General features: G+C 35.8%; 2 protein-coding genes across 2 annotated transcripts; one reads left to right on the top strand and one right to left on the bottom strand.

Moving 5' to 3' along the window:
* Positions 1-2,260: 2,260 nt before the first annotated feature.
* Positions 2,261-7,566, bottom strand: prph2la (peripherin 2-like a). Its single transcript, XM_048191780.1, has 3 exons — positions 6,944-7,566; positions 4,309-4,555; positions 2,261-2,813 (listed from the first exon to the last, which is right to left on the bottom strand). The coding sequence occupies exons 1-3, from the start codon at positions 7,522-7,524 to the stop codon at positions 2,547-2,549; spliced, it is 1,095 nt and encodes a 364-aa protein (XP_048047737.1). The 5' UTR covers positions 7,525-7,566; the 3' UTR covers positions 2,261-2,546.
* A 2,287-nt stretch (positions 7,567-9,853) lies between these two features.
* On the top strand, positions 9,854-26,133 carry LOC125269054. Its single transcript, XM_048191779.1, has 19 exons — positions 9,854-10,370; positions 10,467-10,556; positions 10,645-10,776; positions 11,081-11,203; positions 13,743-13,821; positions 13,928-14,117; positions 14,317-14,460; positions 14,561-14,751; positions 15,137-15,263; positions 15,350-15,455; positions 15,538-15,661; positions 16,736-16,817; positions 16,914-17,196; positions 17,290-17,359; positions 19,432-19,547; positions 20,151-20,326; positions 22,356-22,872; positions 24,741-24,856; positions 25,715-26,133. The coding sequence occupies exons 1-19, from the start codon at positions 10,280-10,282 to the stop codon at positions 25,838-25,840; spliced, it is 2,883 nt and encodes a 960-aa protein (XP_048047736.1). The 5' UTR covers positions 9,854-10,279; the 3' UTR covers positions 25,841-26,133.
* Positions 26,134-26,854: the final 721 nt, after the last annotated feature.

Genomic DNA, 26,854 nt, shown 5'->3' with positions numbered 1-26,854 from the left:
ACATTGATAAAATAAAAAGAAATAGGCTTAGGGGTTTTTACACTGCGCTTAACCCCGGGAAAAGGAACGTTTCACTCTTGTAATTTAAAAGCGGGGTTAGCATCGCTTTTTACCCGGGGTTATGAAACCCTGCTCCGGAGCAGGGTTAGCACCACTTTTGTGGTGCCAAACTTGTACTGTGTGAAACGATGCAGTGAAAGATTTTTACAGCCAATCGCGTTCTCATATTTGCCTGCTTTGGGCAGTCACGGAAACTCTTTGCATTGTATATAAATTCAGTATTTGTCAAATGCTGACAGAAAACGCGAGTGAAGAAGAGACCGTTTCATTCTTACCTCTGTAGTCCGAAATGTCCATTCAGTATAAACTCGACATTACAGTCGGCAATACAGGATGCGCAGTGCTGAGCTTGATGAACAGGTCGTTTATCCAATCAATGACACTGACACCGCAAATATGCCAATTAGAACGTTAACCCAGGGTTTAGGAATGTACAATGTGAAACTTCAGCTTGTGAATAACCAGAATTAATTGTTAACCCCAGGTAAATTATGAACACTGTGAAACGTGAAGCAGGATAACTCAGGATTCCGTTTACCCGGGGTTTAGAATGACCCAGTGTTATCTATTTCAAGTGTGAAAAGCCCTTATGTTTCTTGAGCAGCAAATCAACGTATTAGAATGATTTCTGATAGATCATGTGACACTGAAGACTGTAATGATGCTGAAAAATCCGCTTTGACATCACAGGAATAAATTACATAAAAATATATATTAAATATTTAATAATATAGTGAATTTATAATGTATTCAGTATACATACTTCAAGCACAGAGTTACCACAACATTTCAAATGTTCAGTAAAGTCAATGAACTGCACAGAGCCCTTGGTATCATCACTTAAAAATTTTAATGATGTATTAATTAAATGTACATGTTGCATTTATTGCCACTACATATTCATGATCATCTTAGGCTTGGGTGTGCTTAAAATATAGATCTGAAAAAAAAATTTTAGAGGCTGTTGATATCATGTTTTCACCAGTGATTACAATACCTGGTTTTAGGCACGAGACCAAGGCATGAAACAATAATTCATGATGGCTTGTGGGTAAGCTGACATTTTTGATATCTTGGATATATTGAAACCATTTTTACGTTATGGAAATATTGAAACTCCCTAACTAAAAACCTACAGTGAACAGTTTTTGCTCTAAATAAGTCCAGTAACACTCTTTAACACTATTCATATCTAAAACACTATGGCAAGCCGTTTTGACTTTTATTCATTCTCAGGATATGAATTCTTGATATCAACAATTCAATTTTCACTAGTTAAAATGCTAATTCTTGATATCAGGAATTACATTTCCACTAGTAACAATGGCCATTTTTGATATCAAGAATTATATTTCCACTAGTAAAAACTTTTTAAGAATTCTTGATATCTGTAATTTGTATTTTCACTAGTGAAATGTCACCATAGGATTCCATTCAAATTCAGTTGTTGATATCAAGAACTGATTTCTTACAAGTTGAAATTCCAATTTCACATATCAGAAATTCTTACTAGTAAAAATAATAATTTTTTATATCAATAATTCAGTTGTCACTAGTTGAAATGTCAGTTCTTGATATAAAAAATTGAATTGGTACTAGTAAAAATGTTAATTTTTGATATCAATAATTTGATTTTCACTAGTGACAATGTTAGTTTCTGATATCATGAATGTGATAGTAAGAAAGCCATTTTAGATATCTGAAATTATATTGATATCAGAAATACATTTTCAGATATCAAAAATGAAAATTTTTACTGGTAGCAATTCAATTGTTGATATCAAGAACTGACATTTCAACTAGTGACAATTGAATTCTTGATATCAAAAATTTGCATTTTACTAGTAGCAATGTAATTATTGATATCAAAATAGAATTGTATTTCTGATATGTGACATTGGAATTTCAACTAGTAAGAAATCAGTTCTTGATATCAACAATTGAATTCGAATGGCAGCCTATGGTGACATTTCACTAGTGAAAATACAATTACAGATATCAAGAATTCTAGTTTTTACTAGTGGAAATTCAAATGTTGATGTCAAGAATTAACATTGTTACTAGTGGAAATGTAATTCCTGATATCAACAACTGAATTGTTGATATCAATAATTGAATTGTTGATATCAAGAAGTAACATTGTTACTAGTGGAAATGTAATTCCTGATATCAACAATTGAATATGAATATGAAATGAGATGTGAATAAAAGTCAAAACGGCTTGCCAAAAACACGAACAAATTGAACTGTTGTATGCTGAATGAGAGGCATTTTAAAGGTTTTAAGACTATGAAGGCCCCATGATGCTTTGCCTTACGTTCTTTCACATTAAATTACAACAGAACTTCAGTATGTTGTGATATCACTCTGTTCTTGCTTTACAATGCCATCTCAATTTTCACCTAATCATTTTCATATAGCATCAGAGTCCAGCAGTCCTCTGTAGCTTATGTAATGTTTCTCACCAGAAGGAGCATTCTGGAGGGTTAACTGCTCGTGGGAGAAGGCTTCGGAGGCACATTATCTGGACCGTAATGTGCTGTAGATGGTCTATCAATGTTTGGATCTCCATTGCTGGCTGTGTTGATCTGATTGAACTTGCCCAGGTGTTTGATGATGTTGAAATTAGTGCGAGCGGTTTCCACAAAGCTGTTCTCCAGGAGCCACCCGTCAGACTCGCACTCGGGGTCCCCCTGTCGCAGAACATTCTCCAGGGACGTTTGGAGGTAACGGACCCCTGTTAGCACTGAGAGCTGTCAGAGAAGGAATCGATGAGGTCGTTTTAACTAATAGCAGTCTGATACTTTTTCCTCTAAAAGAAAGTTGATCCACCTGAAACTATTGAATAATTCACACTGTTTGATGTGCTACATGAAGCTTCACATGCTTTACATAGGACACTGAGGGACTGGAGAGACTGGTGCATAGAGCAGATTATAAAGTGAGTGTACAATCCCGGGATGGGATTAGGCCACAGAACCAGAGCAGATTTTTAAAGGTGGGGTAGGCAATTTCAGAGCTTTTAAAGCATAAGATCCCACCCTCCTTCAGAGCGCTCTCCAAACCACTCCTCCTTCAAAACACATGAACGCTCACAGCCACTCTCTTAACAACGGCAATGACATGTCATGAGCGCAGCATAAACTAGTTCTTTTGGTTCAGGTGGAACTGTTTGAAAGGTGGCTGCTGTTTGTTTTATAGCGCTCTGTGACATGCAAATGCATAACTTGACGGGCAGGTCGATCCGAATGCAATGATTGGACAAACATTTTTTTTGGTCTTAAGACTTCCACAGCAGATATATATATACATTTTATTGATTGCTATCAGGATGTGAAGAGAATTTCAACTGAAATTGGGTCTGATGCATATGTAAATAGAGCAATGATTCCATAAACATAATACTCAGTCAGAGCTATTGACATCCTTGATTGCGGAATTATGGGTTTCATTGACAACAATAGGAGTGCGTCTCAATCAGCTCCCTAGTTCAGTAGTCAGGACACTGATCAGGGAGTCGTCCATTTTAAGGACGTGTAAAATTCTTCCAGTGCACTGGAATGTTCGCTCCCTGAAAATGTATTTTACTCCCACAATGCATTTTACTGCTCAAGCTTCCCACACTGTAAACAATAATTGTTGGTTTAACTTAAAAAAAAAAAAAAAAATTAAGTTACCTGGTTAAAATTTTGAGTTCATTGAAATTAAAAATTTGAGTTAATACAATGAAAGCGATTTGGTTTACTCAACAGAAACTCAAAATATTATGTTATCTGAACCACATTAATTAATCTAAGTTGATTTGACAAAAGAAAAATTGTTTTTGATAACAAATCATAAAAATAATGCTTTAAAGTGCAGTGCAACACTTGTGGAATGGTGCTTACTGTAGTTAATCAAATTCAAGTGTCATGAACTATCCAACGTTTTGTAAATGTGCGGTCACATTTTTGCGGGCGAAATCCAGTCATTTCAATGGGAATGCACGTGATTAGGAATTACTTGTGAGAGCGAAAAAAATCCACACACAGATTTCACACTCAAGTTGGTTTTACGAATTTGAGTTGATCAACAAAAAGCTGCTTGGTTTTTAAAGTGCCGTCTGTGTGAGCAGTGCTTCTTGTTTAGCTACACATGACAATGGACCTTTTTGCCTATGAAATTTCACTAATGTGACCACACCTAATTGTATCAGTTAAGCTTAGAATCCTTCCCTAATGTCTAGTCAAAGCAATAGACACAACCAACCTCAAAGAGCCAGATGATCAGAACAGTGAGGCCGATAGAATGCATGATGTTGGTGTAATAATCTAGCAGAGCCTGACGACATCCTCTCATCCACAGGTTGAGCTCCTCTGTCTGGTAGTCGTAATTAAAGTGGGCAGAGTTATTGGTGATATGGTACTGAATGCACGGCCGAGGAGAATTGACATTGCAACAGCTGAAGGGAACTCCATCCATTAAGTATTTTCCCTCCACATTGCTCCGTAGACGGCTAGCAAGAAAAACAAAATTAAATTGTAAAATGTAAAATCGCATTTTCCATTGTTATCAACACAACTTTGTCTACACTGTAAAAAATAATTGTTGGTTTAACTTAAAAAAGTAAGTTACCTAGTTGCCTTAAAATTTTGAGTTAATACAATGAAGGCGATTGATTTAATCAACAGAAACTCAAAATATTATGTTATCTGAACCACATTAATTATTAAGTTGATTTGACAAAAGAAAAATTTTTGTGATAACAAATCATGAAAATAATTTTTTACAGTGTACAGCAGGGGTCATCAACTATATTTGTCCAAGGGCCAGAATTTTTCTCTGCAGACACTGTAAGGGCCAGATACTCGTAATATAAAATAAAATTCGAATTGTATCCTAATATGTTATTATTTGATATACTAATTCTAATTCCAAATGTATTTTATTTTTTACATATTACCTGTACTGCAGCAAGCCACCAGGGGGCGATAGCGATATTTTAGGCTTCATATTTGTGAGGCTGTCAAGCTGTCCATCACTGTCACGCAATTGTGCGCTAATCCCAGGCAAGGAAAATTTTGACATTTGTGAAAAAATGAGCACGTGAAACAATAAAAGATGTTCAATGAGAGCAACGCGTTTATCGTCATTCTTGACTGAAGGCAGGCTATGGCACAAGCTACTTTTCAGAAGGGTTTTTTTTTTTCTCGTTAGATTTAAAAATAAATAAATATGGAACGGACCCGAATATTCAAATATTCGTTCGGTGGGTTGGTATTCGATTTGAAAATTTGACATTCGAATATTTTTTTATTTTTATTTTTTGCACACCTGGGATCCCCCGCGAAACGATTCTCATTCCCCCTTGAATAAGGCCGGCGACACACTGGCTGCGTGAGCGTCTCAGCTGCGTGGCGTGTCCGTTTTTATTTCGGCTCCCATATTTAACAGGTTGGAGTTTGCACACTGAGACACGCGTCTCAGGCGCGCTCGAGCCACGCGGAAAACGCGTGCATGCTAGAAATAGAACCGACGCGTGTTCCAGCAACGGGAGTGTTCAGAACAGCGGAGTTTGTATGGACCGAAGTGCATGTCTGAGCTTGTGTTTTGTTGCTTTGACACTGTGGAAAATACAATAATAGAAACAAAATGTATTAGCATTTTTACCCGTTATTATCAATCTAAATTAATCTCGTTTTTAATTTAACTTAATTTCGTTTTTCTTTATTTAAATTTCATTTTTCTTTATTTAAATTTCGTTTTTTCTTTATTTAAATTTCATTTTTGTTTATATAAATTTAGTTTTTTCTTTATTTAAATTTCGTTTTTTCTTTATTTAAATTTCTACCCTTACTGTGCCAATTTGTTAGTCAGAAAAATATTAGACTACCTTAAAAGTATTGCTTAATTTAACAGACCTGTGTGTGTGCGTTTTATATCACTAGTGCAGTGTCCGTTCTCGGAGCATAAGCCCTGCCCGCGTGAGGTGCGCCGCTTCCCGCTCGCGCTGTTCTGACTGTAGTTTACTAAAAGTTTATTAATTCTGAATGTGTCGCGTCTCGCGTGTCCATCTATATTGCACCAAATGCGACACTGCACTGCCTTGTGAAGTCGATTGGATGAACGGTTCTCGAAATAATAAAAATGCAAACGGACATACAGACACAGATTCCTGCCTTTATTAGAGAGAAAAATATGTTCAGCCCCTCTCTCCGAAGAGTCGATGTTCATTACTACCGAAGCTTCGAAGCTCAAAAAATGGTATTCGGACCAGCCCTAAACTTTTTTCCTCTTACAAGGCTATTCCTGAATTCAGTATTATTCTGGGGGCCGGATGGAAATCTCTGGGCCGCCAGTTGACGTTGCATGGTGTACAGGGTCATATCATAAATGTAAATGTAATTGTTTGCCTGATACTTATAATGCCAATAAAGATAATTAAAATTTGCCCCAAAATCAGAAGACATTTCAGATTTATTATTATTTTAGTGCCCCTATTATGATGTCAAGAAGGTGTTTTTTTTCTGTGTTGCAAAAGCAAATCCACTTTGCATGCACTTTCAAAGAATGAGGATGTTTCATTTCCACACTCTGAAACCAGTAGACCAGTCACAACAGACTGGGCCATCTGACCAATTAGAGCAGAGTAGGCTCTCGGAAAGGAGGGGATTAGAAAAACAATTTCCTTGATTGAACCAATGCTGTGAAGAAAACAAGTTAAGCTGCAGTGCATATTATGAAAAAATCAATGTTTTTTGATCTTGGATGGATGTAAACCTGTTGTAGGAGACCTCAAAAACAAAATTAGGAACCTAAAATAGCATAATAGGGGCACTTTAATAACTACTAACTAATTAAATATTACATATTTAAATAACGATTTGTTTCAGGTCCAACTTACTCTACCACTTCCCGTTGAGACATGTCCAAGTATCGGTTGCTGACCCATTGGATGTGGAACCAATCTCTGTAGCCCTTGTTCCCACAGCACTGGAACTGGATCTGCAGCAGGTCCACTGTGCGCTTCAAGAAGCAGCGGCCCGGTGTGTCCGTGTCCTTGTAGTAACGCATAGCATCACGTAGCCCCAATGTTAGCGATTCCTCCAGCTGTCCAAGCATGCTGTAGCACATCAAGGCACCCACGAGTACGCTCAAAGTGAAGAAAAACGTACAAATGATGTACGGGAGCATCACCAACTTCCAACGTAAGAACTTGTTGGTGTCCACACAGTCATAGCAGATCTTTCCTCCCAAAAAGTTAATCGCACAGGCTATAAGTCCCACGGCTATTAGCATGTTTGGCACGGATTGGAGGTTACGCTCAACCATTAGATCCTGCCGCTTGTTGATTTCCACTTTCAAAAAGATGCCCAAGCTAAAGAGAATGATTCCTGTTACAATGGAAATCCAGTTCAGCACCCACAAAACCTGGGCCAGTTTGTCTCTCTTGGTTTTGGTGAATCTAACCGGCAGCACAGCCATTTTACAGTATGTGTGTGGGAACTGCTTCAAAATTTCAGACAAACCTACACTTTATATAACTGATTTTGTGGAAGTCTAATGGAGTACAAAAATCAAATAGCTAAAGTGGTCATTTTAGATGTAAGTCATTGAGGTGTACATGGTTCTTGAATGAATGGACTAATGCTTCTTAGCAATTAGCTTCTTAGGCTAACTTAGTGAGTGTCAATCAATAAAGGACCTTGAACTGCAGTCGCCAAACAGTATTCATGCAGCTCATTCATTTAAATTATGAGAAGCACTGGATATAAGTAAAGAGAATTTTAAAAAAGAGCTTTGAGGGCAAATGGGCACAACAAAGCTGTTTTCTTTTTTGATTTGTCAAACTCCTTGTAGATGCCATGTGAGGTTCTTTAGAAACGTAGTGAAGCTGAAATTATTTCCATTTTTGCAAATGTATGCCTGAGAGGCAAAAAAGAGAGAAAACATAGTAAGCAACAGCTGACACAATATCAAGAATAGCATTATTGCATAACTTTATAAGTCTGATAAAAATAGAAGATAATAATTTTGGATTAAATAAAACCTATGTTAATTTAGATTTTACCACATGAAGAATATTTTCAGTTTACTTTTTGTGCAATAATTGTTTTCTACAGCACAGTTACCATGCAAATATTTTTAGCTATATAGTGTTTCAAAAAAGCTAAGAATACTCCTGCCCTGAGTATTTAAATCTCAAAATAGCAGGCAAAACAAAATAAGTTCACCTGAACGGACAAGCACAGGGCTTGTCCTCAGCCAGGAGTGGTGAGTGAGATGATCCCTGCATAAGGGTAGTAATAAACAGCTTATTACTCACCCATCCATGTCTCTCCATCCCTCAATGGCATCCCGCCCTATTCCAAGTGCTTTCTCTCCGTCAGATGTTTGCAGTTTTTGGTTAACAATCTGAACTCATTGTTTGCTAATGAAAACTAATGTGTGTGTGTGTGTGTTAGTGTCTGTCGCAGACTCAGCTGTGACCTCTCTCGTAATTCCTTCTAATCAGTAATCAGCCCAGTTGGATTTGGAAGAGTACCTTCTGCCACCAGCACAAATCTCACTGACTGGAATGACACACATTCCAGTCAGTGAGAGTTGTGCTGGTGGTGGAAGGTACTCTTCTTCTAACACTCTTCCGTGTGTTAGAAAGTAAAGAATAAGAAAGAGTTATTGAGCTACTAAAAGTCTCCAACTATGCTTGCAGGTAGTTTAATTGTTATGTACTCCTTTTTTGTTAAATGACATTGTTTAAATATATGATTTATTATATATTTATGGTAGTGCTGTCAAATCGATTAATCACGATTAATCGCATCTAACATAAAAGCTAAAAATATATGTGTGTATATATATATATATATATATATATATATATATATATATATAAAATATGTGTGTGTGTGTGTCTGTGTATACATACATATATATATATATATATATATATATATATATATATATATATATATATATATATATATATATATATATATATATATATATGTACAAACTTAGATGCGATTACATATTACATAAATATTACATATTTTCATATGACTTTATAATATAAATATTAATATAGACCCCATCTGAGAGAGAGAGAACAGGAGACAGGAAATATATATGTGTACAAAAACGTGTATATATATATATATATATATATATATATATATATATATATATATATATATATATATATATATATATATACAGTCAAACCAACACACCAGATATATATTTTTTTTATAATTTATATATATTTTTTTTAATTGATTTTTTTTTTTTTTTTTACTAGTGGGTGCAGGACACTATAATTCATTTATGTAAGCGAGGATAGCAAAATAAAGTAAACTGTGACAAAAATTCTTCAATGGACTACCAGTAATATATATATATATATATATATATATATATATATATATATATATATATATATATATATATATATATATATTATTATTATTATTACTAAATAATATTGCTAATATTGATAGATAAAAAGTATTTTTTAATTTAAAGAAAAGGACTTTCTTTGAAGAAAAATGAAGACAATTATTAAAATAAAACAAATGAAAACCTATTAAACAAATTAACAAAAAACTAAATGAAACAAAACATAAAAACAAAAAATCAAAACAACACAGCACAACCCAACACATTAGAACAAGTTTTTTTTTATGGCTTAGAATTTATTCTTTTATAAATTAAAATTCCCATTTAGAAAAGGAGCTCCTGACTCTGAGGCTGTTTGCTCTCTTGTATACAATGGGCATTGTTTGTATACAATTGTCGACTCCTGTTTTATGCATATTTGATGTAATACCACATGCGCTGACAGCCAATGAAATCCAAAGGATTATTCAGGCCTAAAGGGGATTGAGTCAGAGCACATACAAACTAGTCAGCAGATCTGAATGCAGGACACTCGTATGACTATTGGATACTGGATGAAAGGTGCTTTATCTGGTGAGTACTATTACCATGATGTTTATGAGTATTAACCGATTGACCGATGATTAACTGTTCAAATACACAAGTTTTTATACTGATTATTTAGCATTTGAATATGCACAAGTTAAAATAGCACAAAGGACTGTTTTATTAATATTTTTTTCTCATTTCTATGAATATGGTTTAACCAAGGACTAACCTTCAAAGCCAAGATTGCGTATTTGATATCTTTAAGGTTTCTTTGTGAAAACACTTGGAAGGATCTTTATGGACAAACAGGATAATGCTAAACTCAGAGGTCTTGTGGAATAAAGCTTTAACAGACAACAATGTCAAAGGCCTCATTGGCTGCCTACGGGGCCTCTGTACTGAAGGTAAGACTTCGGTGTCTTATATTGTATCGGTGCCTCACTCCAATATGGATCACAATAATGTGTAATTTAAATTGTTTGATGTGTTGTTTCCTATAGGTGAAGGGGATAAGAGTGAATGTTTGGCCAGTTTTAACTGCTGGCTTCAGAGTTCAGCAGAACTGGCCAAGAAGGAGCTGTTAATGCTCTGTGAGTAGGTGAAATCTTATTAAACACTGAGGTTTACTGTTTTTGTTTATAGTGTTCAGATAAACCTCACTTGGCTCTTCTCTGGTAGGTGTCAGTCGATGTAAAGGCTTGTGGATGTTTTTAGATGAAAACTCTATCGCTCTAGTCCATAAACTGGTCCTCAAGTTGAAGAACCTACTTTCTCTGGTCCACCTGGCAAAGAAACAAAGGTCTAAACAAGGTCAGTCTGGAGTCGCATGGTCATATTTGGAGTCTCTGTTTAGTTTATTTGACAAATCTTATGCAAAGACACCAGTAAAATGTGCACCGTAAATGTTTAGGGTCAGTAAGTCTCTTATGCTCACCAAAGTGTGGATACCAAAACGATGTATTAATTGTAACAATATTCTGGGATGTTTTGCAATATTTAAAAAATGTTTGTACACAACAGTACAGTATGACACTTTGTTGGGATATGAAATGCTCTAACAAACTAGTTTTCAATCTCTGTTCACGGTTGTCCCATGTGGGTTTGTGTACACTAGGAAGCAGGGCTTCATGTGTATGGGGTTGTTGGAAACAAGATTGTCATGCCATGAGGCAATACATCCTACTGGGCAGCCTGGTGCAGTGGTGGAGCATCACAGGACTTCTGCCCAAGTACCCAGGTAATACTCTGCTAATTTAAAGTTTAAATAAACAAATGTCTTTATTGTCACTAATTTTGATTAATTTAAAGCAGCCCTGCTGAATAAAAGTGCTAATTTATTTAAAGTTCCCCTATTATGCTATCTTAAAGATTTCAAATAGGTTTACATGATGCAACCAAGGTCAACAAACACTTTAATTTCTCACAATATACTCTGCAGCATCAGCTGTTTTCTCACAGTGTCTGAAACAGTTTGATAAAAAAATGTGTTCTCTTTAAACGCCTTCTTTCCGAAAGCTTGTTCTGCCCTGATTGGTCAGATGGCTCACTCTGTTGTGATTGGTCTATTGCTAACAACACTTGTTGGAAACAAAACGCCTATTACCATATCTGAATTTCCATATCCTCAACCTTTGTACACAATGGTACGAACAGTAATGATGGAGTCGGTTTTACTGTATCAATTCAGCCAGCCAGACCGTTTGAAAGTCCATGCAAAGTGGATTTGCTTTCGCAGCACAAAATACAGCGTTTTCCCAACACTGATGACATGAACCAAAGTCTTCCAGGCCTCAGCTACAACTACAGTGTTTGAGGGCGGGTCAAAGTAGACATAGTTTGTGGGCAGCCAATGAAGATCATAGGCTGGAATTATGCAAATGTGTTATAAACCTATGTAGGTTCATGCAAGAAATAAGACTGGAATTACTGTTGACTCATTTCAGGCAGTTCAGAATCAGTACTTTCTTTTAGGAGATTATAAACAAAGTCATGTCATGAAACTCTAGATGGCATAGGTCCTCAACCTGCTCGTAATTGCATCATTATCTATAGGACACAGCTGATTGGTTCCTGCTGTATCAGTAGCCAATTAGCTTGGGTGCTCAACCTTCAAAAAAGCATTTGCCTTAGCTGTGCAGCGTGCTTTCAGAAACCCTCCTTCTTCCCCAGCTCCGCCTGTATAGATCTGCTATGTGTAATTCATGTACGCTGTACAGCAGCAGCATGTCTTACTTGCTCACAGCAGCATGTTGTGTATGTTTTGGCCATAGCAAGTCTCGTACTTGCTCTGCAGCAGCAGCAATAAGACAGCAGCAGTGTAGCAGATCTATTCCACCAAGACCAAACATATCAACATTGTCATACCCATTACCATGCCAAACACTCCGAGAGTTGTCATGACAGAACTCCATTTTGCACTTTGATATTTGAAACTTTTAAGACATTTTATATTCACAAACAGCTATATAACACACTTACATGAAAGGATAAATGGGGCACTTATATTATAGGCTATTTAATACACTATATTGCCAAATGTTTTGCGACGCCTGCCTTTACGTGCACATGAACTTTAATGACATCCCATTCTTAATTCGTAGGGTTTAATATGGAGTTGGTCCACCCTTTGCAGCTATAACAGCTTCAACTCTTCTAGGAAGGCTTTCCACAAGGTTTAGGAGTGTGTTTATGGGAATTTTTGACCATTCTTCTAGAGGTCAAGCAGTGATGTTGGCGAGAAGGCCTGGCTCGCAGTCTCCGCTCTAATTCATCCCAAAGGTGTTCTATCGGGTTGAGGTCAGGACTCTGTGCAGGCCAGTCAAGTTCCTCCACACCAAACTCACTCATTCATGTCTTTATGGACCTTGCTTTGTGCACTGGTGCGCAGTCATGATGGAACAGGAAGGAGCCATCCCCAAACTGTTCCCATAAATTTGGGAGCATGAAATTGTCCAAAATGTCTTGGTATGCTGAAGCATTAAGAGTTCCTTTCACTGGAACTAAGGGGCCAAGCCAAACCCCTGAAAAACTACCTCACATCATATTCCCCTCTCCACCAAACTGTACACTTGGCAAAATGCAGTCGTTCTCCTGGCAACTGCCAAACCCAGACTCGTCCATCAGATTGACAGACAGAGGAGCGTGATTCATCACTCCAGAGAACGTGTCTCCACTGCTCTAAGTCCAGTCCGTGCTTTACACCACTGCATCCGACGCTTTGCATTGCACTTGGTGATGTAAGGCTTGGATGCAGCTGCTCGGCCATGGAAACCCATTCCATGAAGATCTCTACGCACTGTTCTTGAGCTAATCTGAAGGCCACATGAAGTTTGGAGGTCTGTAGCTATTGACAGAAAGTTGGCGACTTCTGCACACTGTGCACCTCAGCATGCGCTGACCCCGCTCTGTGATTTTACGTGGCCTACCACTTCATGGCTGAGTTGCTGTTGTTCCCAATTGCTTCCACTTTGTTATGATTCCATTAACAGTTGACCGTAGTAGTGAAGAAATTTCATGAATGGATTTATTGCACAGGTGGCAATCTATCACGGTACCACGCTTGAATTCACTGAGCTCCTGAGAGCGACCCATTCTTTCACAAATGTGTGTAGAAGCAGTCTGCATGTCTAGGTGATTGATTTTAAACACCTGTGGCCATGGAAGTGACTGGAACACCTGAATTCAATGATTTGGAGGGGTGTCCCAATACTTTTGGCAATATAGTGTAGCTTTTCAGCTATTTCAGCCATTTTTATTTTTGTTTGCTTTGTCTTTAGAAGCCCATGAGTTGAAGAGGATATCTCAGATGTGGCGTGAGATGGACCAGAAACACAGGAGAACATGTTTGGAGTTGAGGTAAAAGACAATTTTTCTACTCTGATAAAATCATGGTTATTAAGCATTTAATAGTAATTTATTAATATATTAATAATCAAAATTTTCATGCTCTGTCTCTCATCAGCAGTTATGCTGAGGATAAGTACCGGTGGAGTTCTCTTATTCAGGGTATGGTGGCTCATTTGAACAAACAACATGGGCCTATATGGGTTTCAGAAGACTGTGCCTACCAAACATACCCACCACCATCTCTAAAAGCTTTACTAAAGCTAGTGCTGTTGCCTAATATTGACATGGTGTCTGTCCAAGCCATTGTATCCTGCTTTATTGTAATATTTTGATGGTTTTGTTTACATGTTGAAATGTTAATTTATTAATTAAAATTTCTGCTAAACATAATAAAGGTTATATATGTTTGTATATATTTTCCATTTCTTTTCCATTTTAACCTAACAGTCATGTGCTTACTTTTGGTTGCTCTCTTGTAATTAACTTTCTTTAACAAGGGTCCAGATAATGTACTTTATCCTGGATGTGACTAACTTCCTGCAATGTAAGGATGATCTCCTGCAGTCATTCTGCCATGTTTTCAGTATCCCATCTGCATTTTCCCAACAGATTGTTGGATTTTGGCTTCTAGATCACGGATTAGTAACAGTGAGATGCTTTTCAACACCATCATTCAGTTTTGTCAAAAATGTCTAAACTCATTTGCTTGGCTATTAAGCTTTGAACATATGACACTTTTTATTCCCAGGATTCAATGGATGTCTTACTGAGCCCAAGAGCTTGTCCCCCAACACTGTCATGGCACCACTGTGCTGTTCTAAGGACCTTATTGAGGACAGGAGAGAATCAAGCAGCACTGAAGTATCTATACAGAATCACACCAGCCATGGAGAACATTCATGATATCAAACTCTGTGTGGATGTATTAATACAGAACAAGTAAACCACAATCATTCTTATTAATCTAAGTTCCTTTTGATTTTGTCAAAATGGTCTCATATTGTGGTGAATGTCATTTCACCAAGTACATGTTCCTGGATCAACATCTTTGTTAACATTCCAAACAACCAATCAGATTTGAAGTTTAAAGTTTATGTCAAGTTTAGGCTTACAACCAGGGTTAGGTGCTTCAGTGTTATTCACATATCATTTTCCTCTGATTTTAGGGATAAATTATGATTATGATATAAATTCTAAATTAGAGTTAGGAATGTTCCAGGATCAACAAAACATGCCGATCCAGGACCATGTCTTACTTGGCAAAATCACGGTGACCCCAATATTGCGTATACAGTTTTGATTATGGGTTATGATTATTTTTCAGATGTATCTCTGCAGCCTGGGCTCTGCTCAGAGGACTTCAAACTGAAGATGTTCATTTGTTTAAACACTTCATTCATGTCTGTGAGAGGTGTGGGATTTCTAGTAATTTGTTGGCCACTCTATGCGAGGTGATTCTAGATGCTGTAATGGTTTTTTCTCTGTGATATTTGGTAAACAAATGTGTTATTTGACAACCATCTAATTTTCACGGCAGGGTATGGCTCATCTCCATTTGACGGAAAGCCGAAATATGCAGTCCGATGAAGCACAAATACTGAATCAAGAAACAATAGGTCAATCTCCAGTAAGAACTGAACCAGGTAAACTATGCTATAAACAATTCATCTCAAATATAGTCCTATGTAAATGATGTTTGACTTTGACTGTGTGGGTGATATCAAGGACAAAGTCCTCGTCCACTGTCTGCAAGGCTGTACCTAAGGGATGACTCACTGACCCCTGGAGATTTTGTCAAGATACTAAGGCAATCAATTTCTGAAATATACCCTCTACAAAATGAAAGAAGGTAAGAAACAAGCACTGTATAAAAAAAAAAAAAATCAACTTTTTTGCATGGGCTGTTCACATGACACCATTTTCAACTAAAAACGTAAAACTTTTTATGCACTTTGGCAGTTTGTTTACACGACAACAGCGTTTTCGGGGCCAGAAAATGCAAACTTTTGAAAATGATTTGCAGAGTGCACGTTTTTAAAAATTCTACAATAATTGTCTTTGTGTAAACTCCAAAAAGGTGAATTTGTGAAAATGGTGACCTAATGCTAATGTGTATTACGTATTTAATCTATGTGTGCAGTGTTTTTTTTACTAAGTAACATCGCCAACTACTGGCCTGGCAGCAGAATACAGTGTTTTTAGTCATTTTCATGGATCGTGTGAACGGGGATCATTTTGATGTTTTCGTCTGTATGCCAAAAACGCAAAGGAAAAACTTCTGTTTTTAGTAAATCGGTGTTGTGTAAAAATACCCTTACTTACTTCCAAAAGTTGTTGTTTTTTTGTCAATTGAAATATATTGGACAAATCAATTGGATAAATACAGTAAATTAAGTTTAGAACTAAAACTAAAAACAGCTGAATTTTCAGCACTCATTCAAAACTTCAGTCTTTAGTGTCACATGAACCTTCAGAAACATTTATTATTATCAGTGCTAGAAACAGCTGTGCTGCTTAATATTTATGGAAACTGTGATACTGTTTTTCAGGATTCTTTGATGAAAAGAAAGTAAAAAACAGCATTTATTTGAAATATGTTTTTTGTAACAATGTAGTCTTTACTGTCACTTTTTATGATCAGTTTAATGTGTCATCCATGCTAAATAAAAGTATTCATTTCTTTAAAAAAAAAAATCATCCTGACCCCAAACCGTTCAAGAGTACAGTAGTACCTGTCAAAAGTTTAAAATAATTTTCTATTTTAATAAATTAAATTTTTTTATTTATTGCTGTGATGAGAAAGCTGAATTTAGAAATCTTACCTGCGCATCAAATCAGCATATTAGAATGATTTCTGAAGTATCATGTGACACTGAAGACTGGAGTAAAGAATACCTCAGGCCTTGTGTCATGTTGCTAATAGCACATCAGTGGACATTTGCCATGAGTTCAAGAAAGGAGCAGCTGAGGAAGAGTATGAGGAAGACCTGCCTCTGCATACAGAGGTGCACTCACAGATACAACCACATTCATTTACAATCAATTCTTTTATCCATCCATAGTCATAATTTTTCCATCCATCTATCCTTCCTTCCATACAGGAGATGTACGATACATTGCCAGTGTTCTCCTCTCCCTCCACATCACCTGACAGCATGGAGTCTGTAGGCTTCTTTACATCTGCCTGCTCTTCACCATCAGCTCTCTGCTTTGAAGCCCCATCTGCACAGGAACCCGTCGTCCTAAAGCAGAACTCTTCCAGCGTGCTTGAAGATGAGGACAAAACTCCCGCAGACTTGATCCATGGTTGTCCTGGTCTAACTATCACACTAGAAGGCGCCACCGAGGCGCTATCCATCAACAGCCTGAGCAGGGAAAGCTTTGGTGAGATTGCTGTCAGCTTAATTGAATTGTTTTACATGAATGTTTCTATTATAATATAAATATACTCAACATTAATACCACCCATTTATAAAGTTATAGAAAGGATTTTACCTAGTGTCTTACCTGGAGACATCTCAAACTCAGCAACACATGCAGAGAGAAGGTGAGCCGTCACAGAATTTTCTTTTTGGGGTGAACTAACCCTTTAAACGTTAACAAAACATGTTTACAACATATTTTTGCTAGCTGGGTAATTCCCAATGGACAAAAATCTAGTCTCTACCTGTTCGAGAAGCCATTTCACCCATAGGCCTACAATACAATACGGGTAACACTTTACATTAAGGTTCCCTTTGTAAAGGGTTTGTAAAGGTGTTTGTTAATGAGTAATAAGTCATTTACAAATGCATTATAAATCATTAACAAGCAGCTATAACTGCATGAATAAAAAGGGCTACTTTAATGCAATACCTGTCAAATAGTGAGCCGTTTTTAACTCACGTTATAAATGCTTAATAAATGTTTTTATTCACACTTATTTAACTCAAAACCAGATTCTTGATTTATTTCATGATGCAGCAAAAATTGACTATCATAATTAGACTTAAGGGTGTTGTATTTGTGGTTTTCTTATTAATATCTCATGACTGCCACTTTTCTTACTATGTTGCTGACCAGAAGTTTCTGTCTTACCCATGATAACTTACTCTCCAAAAAGGTCATGATACCTATCCACAGCAGTGTATAAAAACGGATTTCTTGTTTATCAAGATGAAATTCAAACTTTATATTGAAAATAAAACATAAGATAATAACCATATCCATATGTTTGCAAGGAACAGATCCAAATTCAGCCCTTTATCCATCGATCTTCATCTTGATTTTCAGCCGCGACCGTCACAGTCAAAGTCCGCACTCGTTATGATACAAATTTGAAAGTAGCGCCACCCTCGAGAAGCGTTACGACATGGTTTACGGCACTGATATCGAACGCTCATTGGTTCTCACCTGCTTCATCACAGATTGCGACATGCTGTGTTTCAGTGGATTGACATTTGAAATGAGTGCGCGCGTGAGTAATTTCACGGATTAATAAATTAAATTCTGCTCTGTACCCTATAAAAAACTATTACCACCAGAGAGGACTGCAACTGGAACTCATCATCATTTGAACTACTTTTGGTACCACTTTTTACATTTTCCCAAAAAAAACAAAAAACAAAAAAATTACTGTGATTACGCTTGTTTGTCTGTTATTCTTTTATTTATAACAGTAGGTAGTTTCAAGAAATGGTTATGGGTAGGTTTAGGGGTAGGTGTAGGATTAGTGGCTAAAAAAAATCGTTTTAATGTTATATTTTTACAAAATTGTCATTTTCCTACACATTTGTCCATTATGTTTTATTCTTTTAACATTCTGTATAAAATGGGCATGTTTAGGTTCGGGATGGCGTTTAGGGATCTTACATTTATCTACAAAATGATAAAAAGGGAAAATATACATATATTTTTATGACATGAAAGATTCGTAAATATTTTACGTTTTTTCGCTGTAAAAACATATGTATTTTTACGTTTTAGTGCCATTATTACGTCAATATTGTACGTTTTAGCACCTTTCTAAACGTACAAAAATGTATGTTTTGTGTCTTGTATTAACAATGAGACCCGGCTGAATAACCATAACTTGATGTTAATAATGAACAACTTAATTCCAGTATTAGTTACCTGTGAACCTTAATGTAGGGTGGACACTTGTGAACCATTTATTCATTATTCAGTTATAAACATTAATAACCTGTGAAAGTGAACTTTAAAGTGAACACATGTGAATAGCCTAATTATGATAATTATTCTAATAGTCAATTTTTGCTACATCATGAAATAAATCAAGAATCTGGTTTTGAGTTAAATAAGTGTGAATAAATACATTTATTAAGCATTTATAACATGTGAGTTAAAAACGGCTCACTATTTGGCAGGTATTGCGTTAAAGTCGCCTTTTTTATTCATTCAGTTATAACTGCATTATTAATGATTTATAATGCATTTGTAAATGACTTATTACTCATTAACAAACACCTTTCTAAACCTTTTACAAAGGGAACCATAATGTAAAGTGTTACCACAATAAGTTTCGTTTTGTTATTTTTATAACTCAGTCAAGCAAAAAGCTTTACAATGTTACTATCAAATGATTCCACATTAATAATGATGTCTTATTTGCTGTTCTAGGCTCCTGAGCACACTTAACCTCCACCCTAACTGCTACAGCAATGAGGACAATCAGTCAGTGTGCTCAGTTCCTGAGATCCCAACGGAGAGTCATAACCTTTTATCACCCAATCATGGTGAGTCAATAACATTTATGACTGGTAGTTTTTTAATCAATTGAATTTTTCCTCACAATTTAGAATCTTAAAGGGGAAGACTTATCCCACAGGACAGATTGATCATGCCTTTAATATCTCAGTCATTAATCTGACTAGTAGAAAGCAGTAAGATTAAATGAAGAGCAAATGGAGACTTTTTCTTAGGTTTTGAAGAATCTGAGATTTTTCTCTTGAGAAAAAGACCCCAATAGCCTCACATGCATGTGATTTCACAAGAGATCATAACAATGTCACACACTTAGAGATCTGAATATGAATTTAAATAAAACTTTCAAGTCTAAACAATCTGAGCTATGTTGTACACATTTATTTTTTATTTAGTTTATATATTTTAATTTTTATATTTAGTTATTATGTTCGCTATTTTTATTTATTTATTTATTTTAGGTGAAAAATCTTACACAAATGAAATATATTGATGCTTGATACTTCTGAAACATATACAGTAACTTATCTACATTATGAAAGGACAACCTTTAATCAATACAGTTGTTCTCTAGGATTGATTGTAAAGTGCCTCTGTGAGTATGTGGGATGACACTTATCACTTATTTTTCACAGAGAAGTTCATTTACCATAAAACTGTGGATAATGCCGTTAGCACCAAGCCCAAGAATCTGACTGAGACTGAAGAGTGGTCACCAAGAGAGACAAAAACAGTGTTCGATCAACTACAGGATTCTGATTGTGTTGAGGCGTCTGGAACATCCAGCTTTCTGGAGCTGAAGCCCTTAGGGGTGAGTGACATTTTAATGAATGTATTGCAGCTTTTTTGTTTAAAGTGTAGATCAAACTTCCCATCCGCCCCCTTAAATGTAAAATACATGTGTAATATATATGTACCGAATGTGTAACGTGTAATATATATACACCTTGAACATTTCATTCATTAATAGAGTTTATTCACTATAGTTTAAAAAAATGGTAATAAAATATGACAAGAATTAAACTGTGTCAGAAAAAAAACGTATCTTAATTTTGTCAGATAACGCTTAAGCAAAACATGGTCAGGTCAAAGTGTCTGAATAATTTTTGGTAGTCAGTTTTACTGCTAGTCCACTGTATGGAGAATTTTTTTGGTATAATATGTCACAGTGTACTTTATTTTGCTATCATCACTTACATAAATGAACTATAGTGTCCTGCACCCACTAGTAAAAATATATCAAAAATATCTAAAAATAATATTTTTGGTTTGACTGTAGGCCTATATAGTATTCAAAAATAGCTCACCATGTGATTTGAATTAGGTTCATAAATGTGAGGAGCACCGGATGTTGTCAGACTCGTTGTGTATTCAAAAATCTCACTGGATTATTACAATTAATGGCAAAATGAATGTTTGGAAATGTGAACTGATATTTCCTACTGACACACTACAGCAAAAGATATAAATAAATGGCTTAAAACCTTTTTTTTGTGGGTGAAAATACTGACGTGCCTAACACTTTTATTTGTAATTTAAAATATTATTAGAGATTAGTATTAGTATAGTATTCATAAAAATCTGACCATGAATTGCTGCATCAATAAATGTAATTTGGATCAGGTTCAATACATACATGTTTTATTTTATTTTATTATTATTTATTTTATTTATTGTAAATAACAAAACAGATAACCAAAAATAGATTTTAATAATAATAATTAAAAAAAAAAAAAATCTTATTTTGTTTATTTATATGCTTGTTTAAAAAGAACATCAGCTTTGGTAGTATTCTTAAAATATTCTAAAACAAAATAGTTTCCATAAAAATCTGTCCATGTATTGCAGCAGCATCAAAAAATTTGAAAAACACATTTATTTATGTATTTATTTATTAAAAATGTACATCAGCTTAAAGGATTAGTCCACTTTTAAATACACCTTTCCTGATAAATTTACTCACCCCCATGTCATCCAAGATATCCATGTCTTTCTTTCATCGTCGAAAAGAAATGAAGGTTTTTAAGGAAAACATTCCAGGATTTTTCTCCTTATAATGGATTTCAATGGCTACCAACAGGTTGAAGGTCCAAATTGCAGTTTCAGTGCAGCTTCAAGGCTTTAAACAATACCAGATGAGTAATAAGGGTCTTATCTAGCGAAACGATCAGCCATTTTCGAAAAAAATACAACTGTTTATGGTTTATAAACAAAATATCGCCTTGAACGTACTTTCCGCTTCCGCATTCTTCATAACGCTCACACTGAATGTCCTACGCCTTCCCTATTGAAGTTACGGAACGAACGTGGCGCCAGTTTCGTTTTTTACCATAAGTTGAATAGGGAAGGCGTAGAACATTCAGCGCGAGCGTTATGAAGAATGCGGAAGCGGAAAGTACGTTCAAGGCGATATTTTGTTTATAAACCATAAACGGTTGTATTTTTTTCGAAAATGACCGATTGTTTCGCTAGATAAGACCCTTATTTCTCATCTTGGATCGTTTAAAGCCCTTGAAGCTGATCTGAAACTGACATTTGGACCTTCAGTCTGTTGGTAGCCATTGAAATCCACTATAAGGAGAATAATCCTGGAATGTTTTCCTTAAAAACCTTCATTTCTTTTCAACTGACGAAAGAAAGACATGGATATCTTGGATGACATGGGGGGGAGTAAATTTATCAGGAAAAGTGTATTTAAAAGTGGACTAATCCTTTAATGCTTTTATTTAGGCTATATATTTATTTATTGCTGTTAAAACTGTAGATAACTACACAGATTGATACACCAAAAATCATTCTGCATCTGTTAACAAAGCTTTGACTGTTGGTGTTGTGTCAAGCGGGCGTTGTCTCTCTCACGGGTGGAGGGATGCCATGAAGACTCCTGTTGTGACTCTGAGGATTCTGTAGACCAGCCAGAAATCCTCACTTCCTGTGCCTTCACGGATACCATGCACAACCTCCTGGCTCATCTCCAACAGGCTGACCTCTTAGCAGAAGATCAAGAACCCTACCAGGCCTGTTCCTTAAGTGCCCTTAAATCCTCCATCATGGATATGGACCTCAGCCTCATTCATCTCACCCAACGATCCCATCAGCTCCAGAAACCTATTGGCTCCCACTCCAGCCTCATCTGCACCCCGCAGCTCAGTCTTTGTCAGCAGTCCAAACACAGGTCCTCCAGTGAGTCGAGGGTCTCCATCACAGAAGAAGCAGTGTGTTTCCGGACCACCTCAGACCGGGTGGGTCACAGTAAGCTCGGCAGCTGGTGGAAACAGGCGCTGGAAACTCGACGGGGTTCGACTGGGCTGCTTCCTGCCTTAGCGCAGGTTTCTCCTGTCACACGAGGTATAACAGGTACTGTGGCCAAAAAAGATCAAACCTTGTGATATTTACCTGATGATAGCACACATATAGTTATTATTATAACTAAAACTAAAAACATAAAAAATCATTACATAAAAAAAAAAAAACATTTTAAATATTTCTATTTATTTGTCAGTTTGACAAATTTGTTAATACTGTTACATAAAAAAAAATAATTAAAGGATTAGTTCACTTCAGAATTTAAATTTCCTGATCATTTACTCACCCCCATGTCATCCAAGATGTTTATGTCTTTCTTTCTTCAGCTGAAAAGAAATTAAGGTTATTGAGGAAAACTTTCCAGGATTTTTCTCCGTATAATGGACTTCACTGGGGTTCAACAGGTTGAAGGTCCAAACTTCAGTTTCAGTGCAACTTCAAAGAGCTCTACACGATCCCAGATGAGGAATAAGGGTCTTATCTAGCGAAACAATCGGTCATTTTCTGAAAAAAATATATATACTTTTTAACCACAAATGCTTATCTTGCACTAGCTCTGCGATGAGCCACGCCTTATGTAATCACGTTTGAAAGATCACGCGTGACGTAGGCGGAAGTACGCTGATCCAGTGTCTATAGAGTGAACGCGCAAAAACGAAGTCAAACGCCCTTTACAAAAAAAGGTAAAATAATGATGTCGGACAATTTTGAAGTTGGAGTAGAAAACAAAATGGAGCTTTCGCCCTTCTGCGGTACTTCTGCTTACGTCACGCGTGACTTTTCCAAAGCGATTACATAATGCGCGGCGCATCGCAGAGCTAGTGCAAGATGAGCATTTGTGGTTAAAAAGTATATAAATGTTTTTATTTTTTTTTAAGAAAATGACCAATCGTTTCGCTACACAAGACCTTTATTCCTCAGCTGGGATCGTGTAGAGCCCTTTGAAGCTGCATTGAAACTTCTATTTGGACCTTCAGCCCGCTGTTCCCCAGTGAAGTCCACTATGTGGAGAAAAATCCTGGAATGTTTTCCTCAAAAACCTTAATTTCTTTTCGACTGAAGAGAGAAAGACATAAACATCTTGAATGACATAAGGGTGAGAAAATTATCAGGAAATTTGAATTCTGAAGTGGACTAATCCTTTAAATATAGTTTTAAATAAATATTTAATTCTGGAATTCTTTTGATTTTTTTGTAACTTTTGGCTCTCTTACATGTATTTTGTGGAAAAACATTAATATGGTTATGCTTTGGCTCAGTGTGACTGTGGTTCTTTCTCTTAACTAATAAAAAGAGAGAGAGATTATCCTACTGCTCATTAAACATTCACTACTAGGCTTAAGAGAGATAACCAGTTTATATGGAAAGGATCTCAAGCTGACTAGCTGAAGACTATTGAACTCTGTTAGAGAACTACATACGGCAATTTATTTGTTTAATAAAATACCTTACTCACCTGTTGAGTAATAAAAACGCCATATCCGTGCCACATTTACAACATTTCAAATCCTTCAGTTCTTGAAAAGCCAATGTTGATTCTTGTTTTATTACAAGCTCTGTCGCGTTCCCTTTTTAGATATGAACTTTTCTCTATTTACGGATATGACGAGACATGCACAGGAGAGTGACGTATGTACGCAATTTCCAGTGAAATCCATCCCGCCTGGTCTAAAATATAAACACTTATAACAGGCTTGCAATAGTGAATCATAACATTTACATTTATCTGGGTAAGACAAAAACACATTTTGGAAGAAAGATTGATGATGTATTAATTTTTTTTGTTAATTTTGAACAAAAAAAAGTTGCATGGTATACTTTTAAATTGACAGTTGATTCCTCCATTGTATTTCTTTTACATGGTTATTCCTTGTTCTTGATATTCTCTGGGCCACTAATCTAATAGCTAGTCTTCTTAGCCTCCTCTACAGAAAATCGGACATCTCCTGACCTGCGACGTCCCCCACCTCATGGGCTTGGAAGCTTCTTAGACTTTCCATCCAATCCACGAGTGGAAAAGCGAGAGGTCAAACAGGTATGACTTGCTCATTTGCCTCTGATTTGTGTAAGAGGCATTTGTATCGGATTCACAGAAACAGCCTAGAGTAGACTTGTGACCACATAGTGGCAGTATTGCATCAGTAAAGTGAGCCGATTTTTGCATTGCATAATCATTTAATTTCAACATAATCACTTGATTACTAAAAGCCAGTCCTTGTAATTAGACTGCTAAAAATGGACACGTGTGCATGTAAGTTGTTGTTCTAAATTGTTTGCTGCTGTACAAAAAGGGAGAGTTGCTGAGAGTTTTACTTATCAGTCTCACAATCACATCTCATCTGTTTAATTGGTGATAATGCATAATTAATATACTATGCTGCATGGTTATTATGCAACTTGCTCTTTTGAATGTTTATTTCAGGCCCTGCAGTCGATATATTAATCTATGTAATTCATCCCCAATGGTAGTATGGAGTTTTTTTTATTCTGTATATGATCAGTATTTCAGTTACCATACAATGATTCCATCATTAATCATGGCCAAGCAAAACACTTTTATCTGATTTATTCATGGACTGTGATGATTGTTCTTCTCGAAACTGTTAACAGAATACATGGTTATGAAGGTTATGGCAAAAAATGTATCATTTTCTTTCATCTGGATTATTTCCTGTTGTGACAAATGAGAATGCAAAAAAAAAAAAAATCAAAATTTAATCATGGCCTTTATCAGGGTTTTTTTTTTTTTCTTTCATCTGATTACTGCACTGATTAATGGCATCAGGATATTGGTTCTCTCACCCTATCCACATAAATCCAGAGGAAATGATGAGAAACATGGTTTATTTGAAAAACAGCTCATATTATTATTTTTTTTTTTTTTTGCTTGCAGGCAGTGAAAGGTGAATTAACAGGTCGGAGAGGATCTTTTAAAGTGACTGTTAATCAGATGGATCACGGATCAACTTCATATCAAGGCCGTCGAGGAAAGACAAGCAAACGAATCAAACAAGCTTAAAAAAAAATCAGTTTGCATATGTAGGAGACAACGAGTGTTGTAACCAATCAGTGTAACCAATTAGAAATTAGTTACCATGGAACCATATTTACTTTGTATGTAAGTATTAAGTATTTGATTATCACAATAAATTCATGAAAAAATGTAAACTGATGTCAAAAAGAAATTTTCTTGCATAACCACATCATCTTTAAAATGTTCAGTTTTGAGATTCTAGATTAGTTAGTCCTGGCAACTTATGTTTTTACATTAACTCATCAAAATAATTTAAACAATTTAAAAAAACTTTAATATAATTTATACAAGATTTAACTTGATAAATGATTAATCGTGAATAATATAATTATATATATATATATATATATATATATATATATATATATATATATATATATATATATATATATATATATACAATTTATATTATATATAAATTTAAATATTTTATAATATAAATATAATATATTTTTGTTAAATATATACATGCATGTGTGTGTATTTGTATATACATAATAAATATCTAATATGTAAACACAAACTTTTATTTTGGATGTGATTAATTGTTTGACAGCACTTTTTAAAATTTAAGTTGAAATGACTTGTACAACCAAGTTGATTATACTTAAAAAATGTGGTTAATTTTTTACAGTGTAAAAACATACAGTAATATAGTTTCTTGGTGTCCTGCCCATGTGGTAACACAAGATTGTTTATGTTATGATGCACTTACTGTACAGACCGTGACTGTGCTTTACAGAAGGCCTCTTTGTAACCAACCGTTTCAAATTTGCACTCATTGCTTCAGTGGACTTTCTGGCACTGGCTGTTACTCAAAGGTAAATGGACCCACATACTGTAATTTCCTCTGCTTGTTGCCGTTCTGCAAGAATGGTTTCTTGGCTGCTCTATGCCTCACATAACCACTTGAAAGAAAACAGCTGAAGCGTGTACAGTACGTGTGCCGAGTGACTCTCAAATGCTGAGAAAGCAGCTCACTGGATTTCCCTCTGCACC

The sequence above is a fragment of the Megalobrama amblycephala genome, linkage group LG5 (assembly GCF_018812025.1).
Source record: "Megalobrama amblycephala isolate DHTTF-2021 linkage group LG5, ASM1881202v1, whole genome shotgun sequence".
NCBI lineage: Eukaryota > Metazoa > Chordata > Actinopteri > Cypriniformes > Xenocyprididae > Megalobrama > Megalobrama amblycephala.
This window is presented reverse-complemented; position numbering and strand designations above follow the sequence as displayed.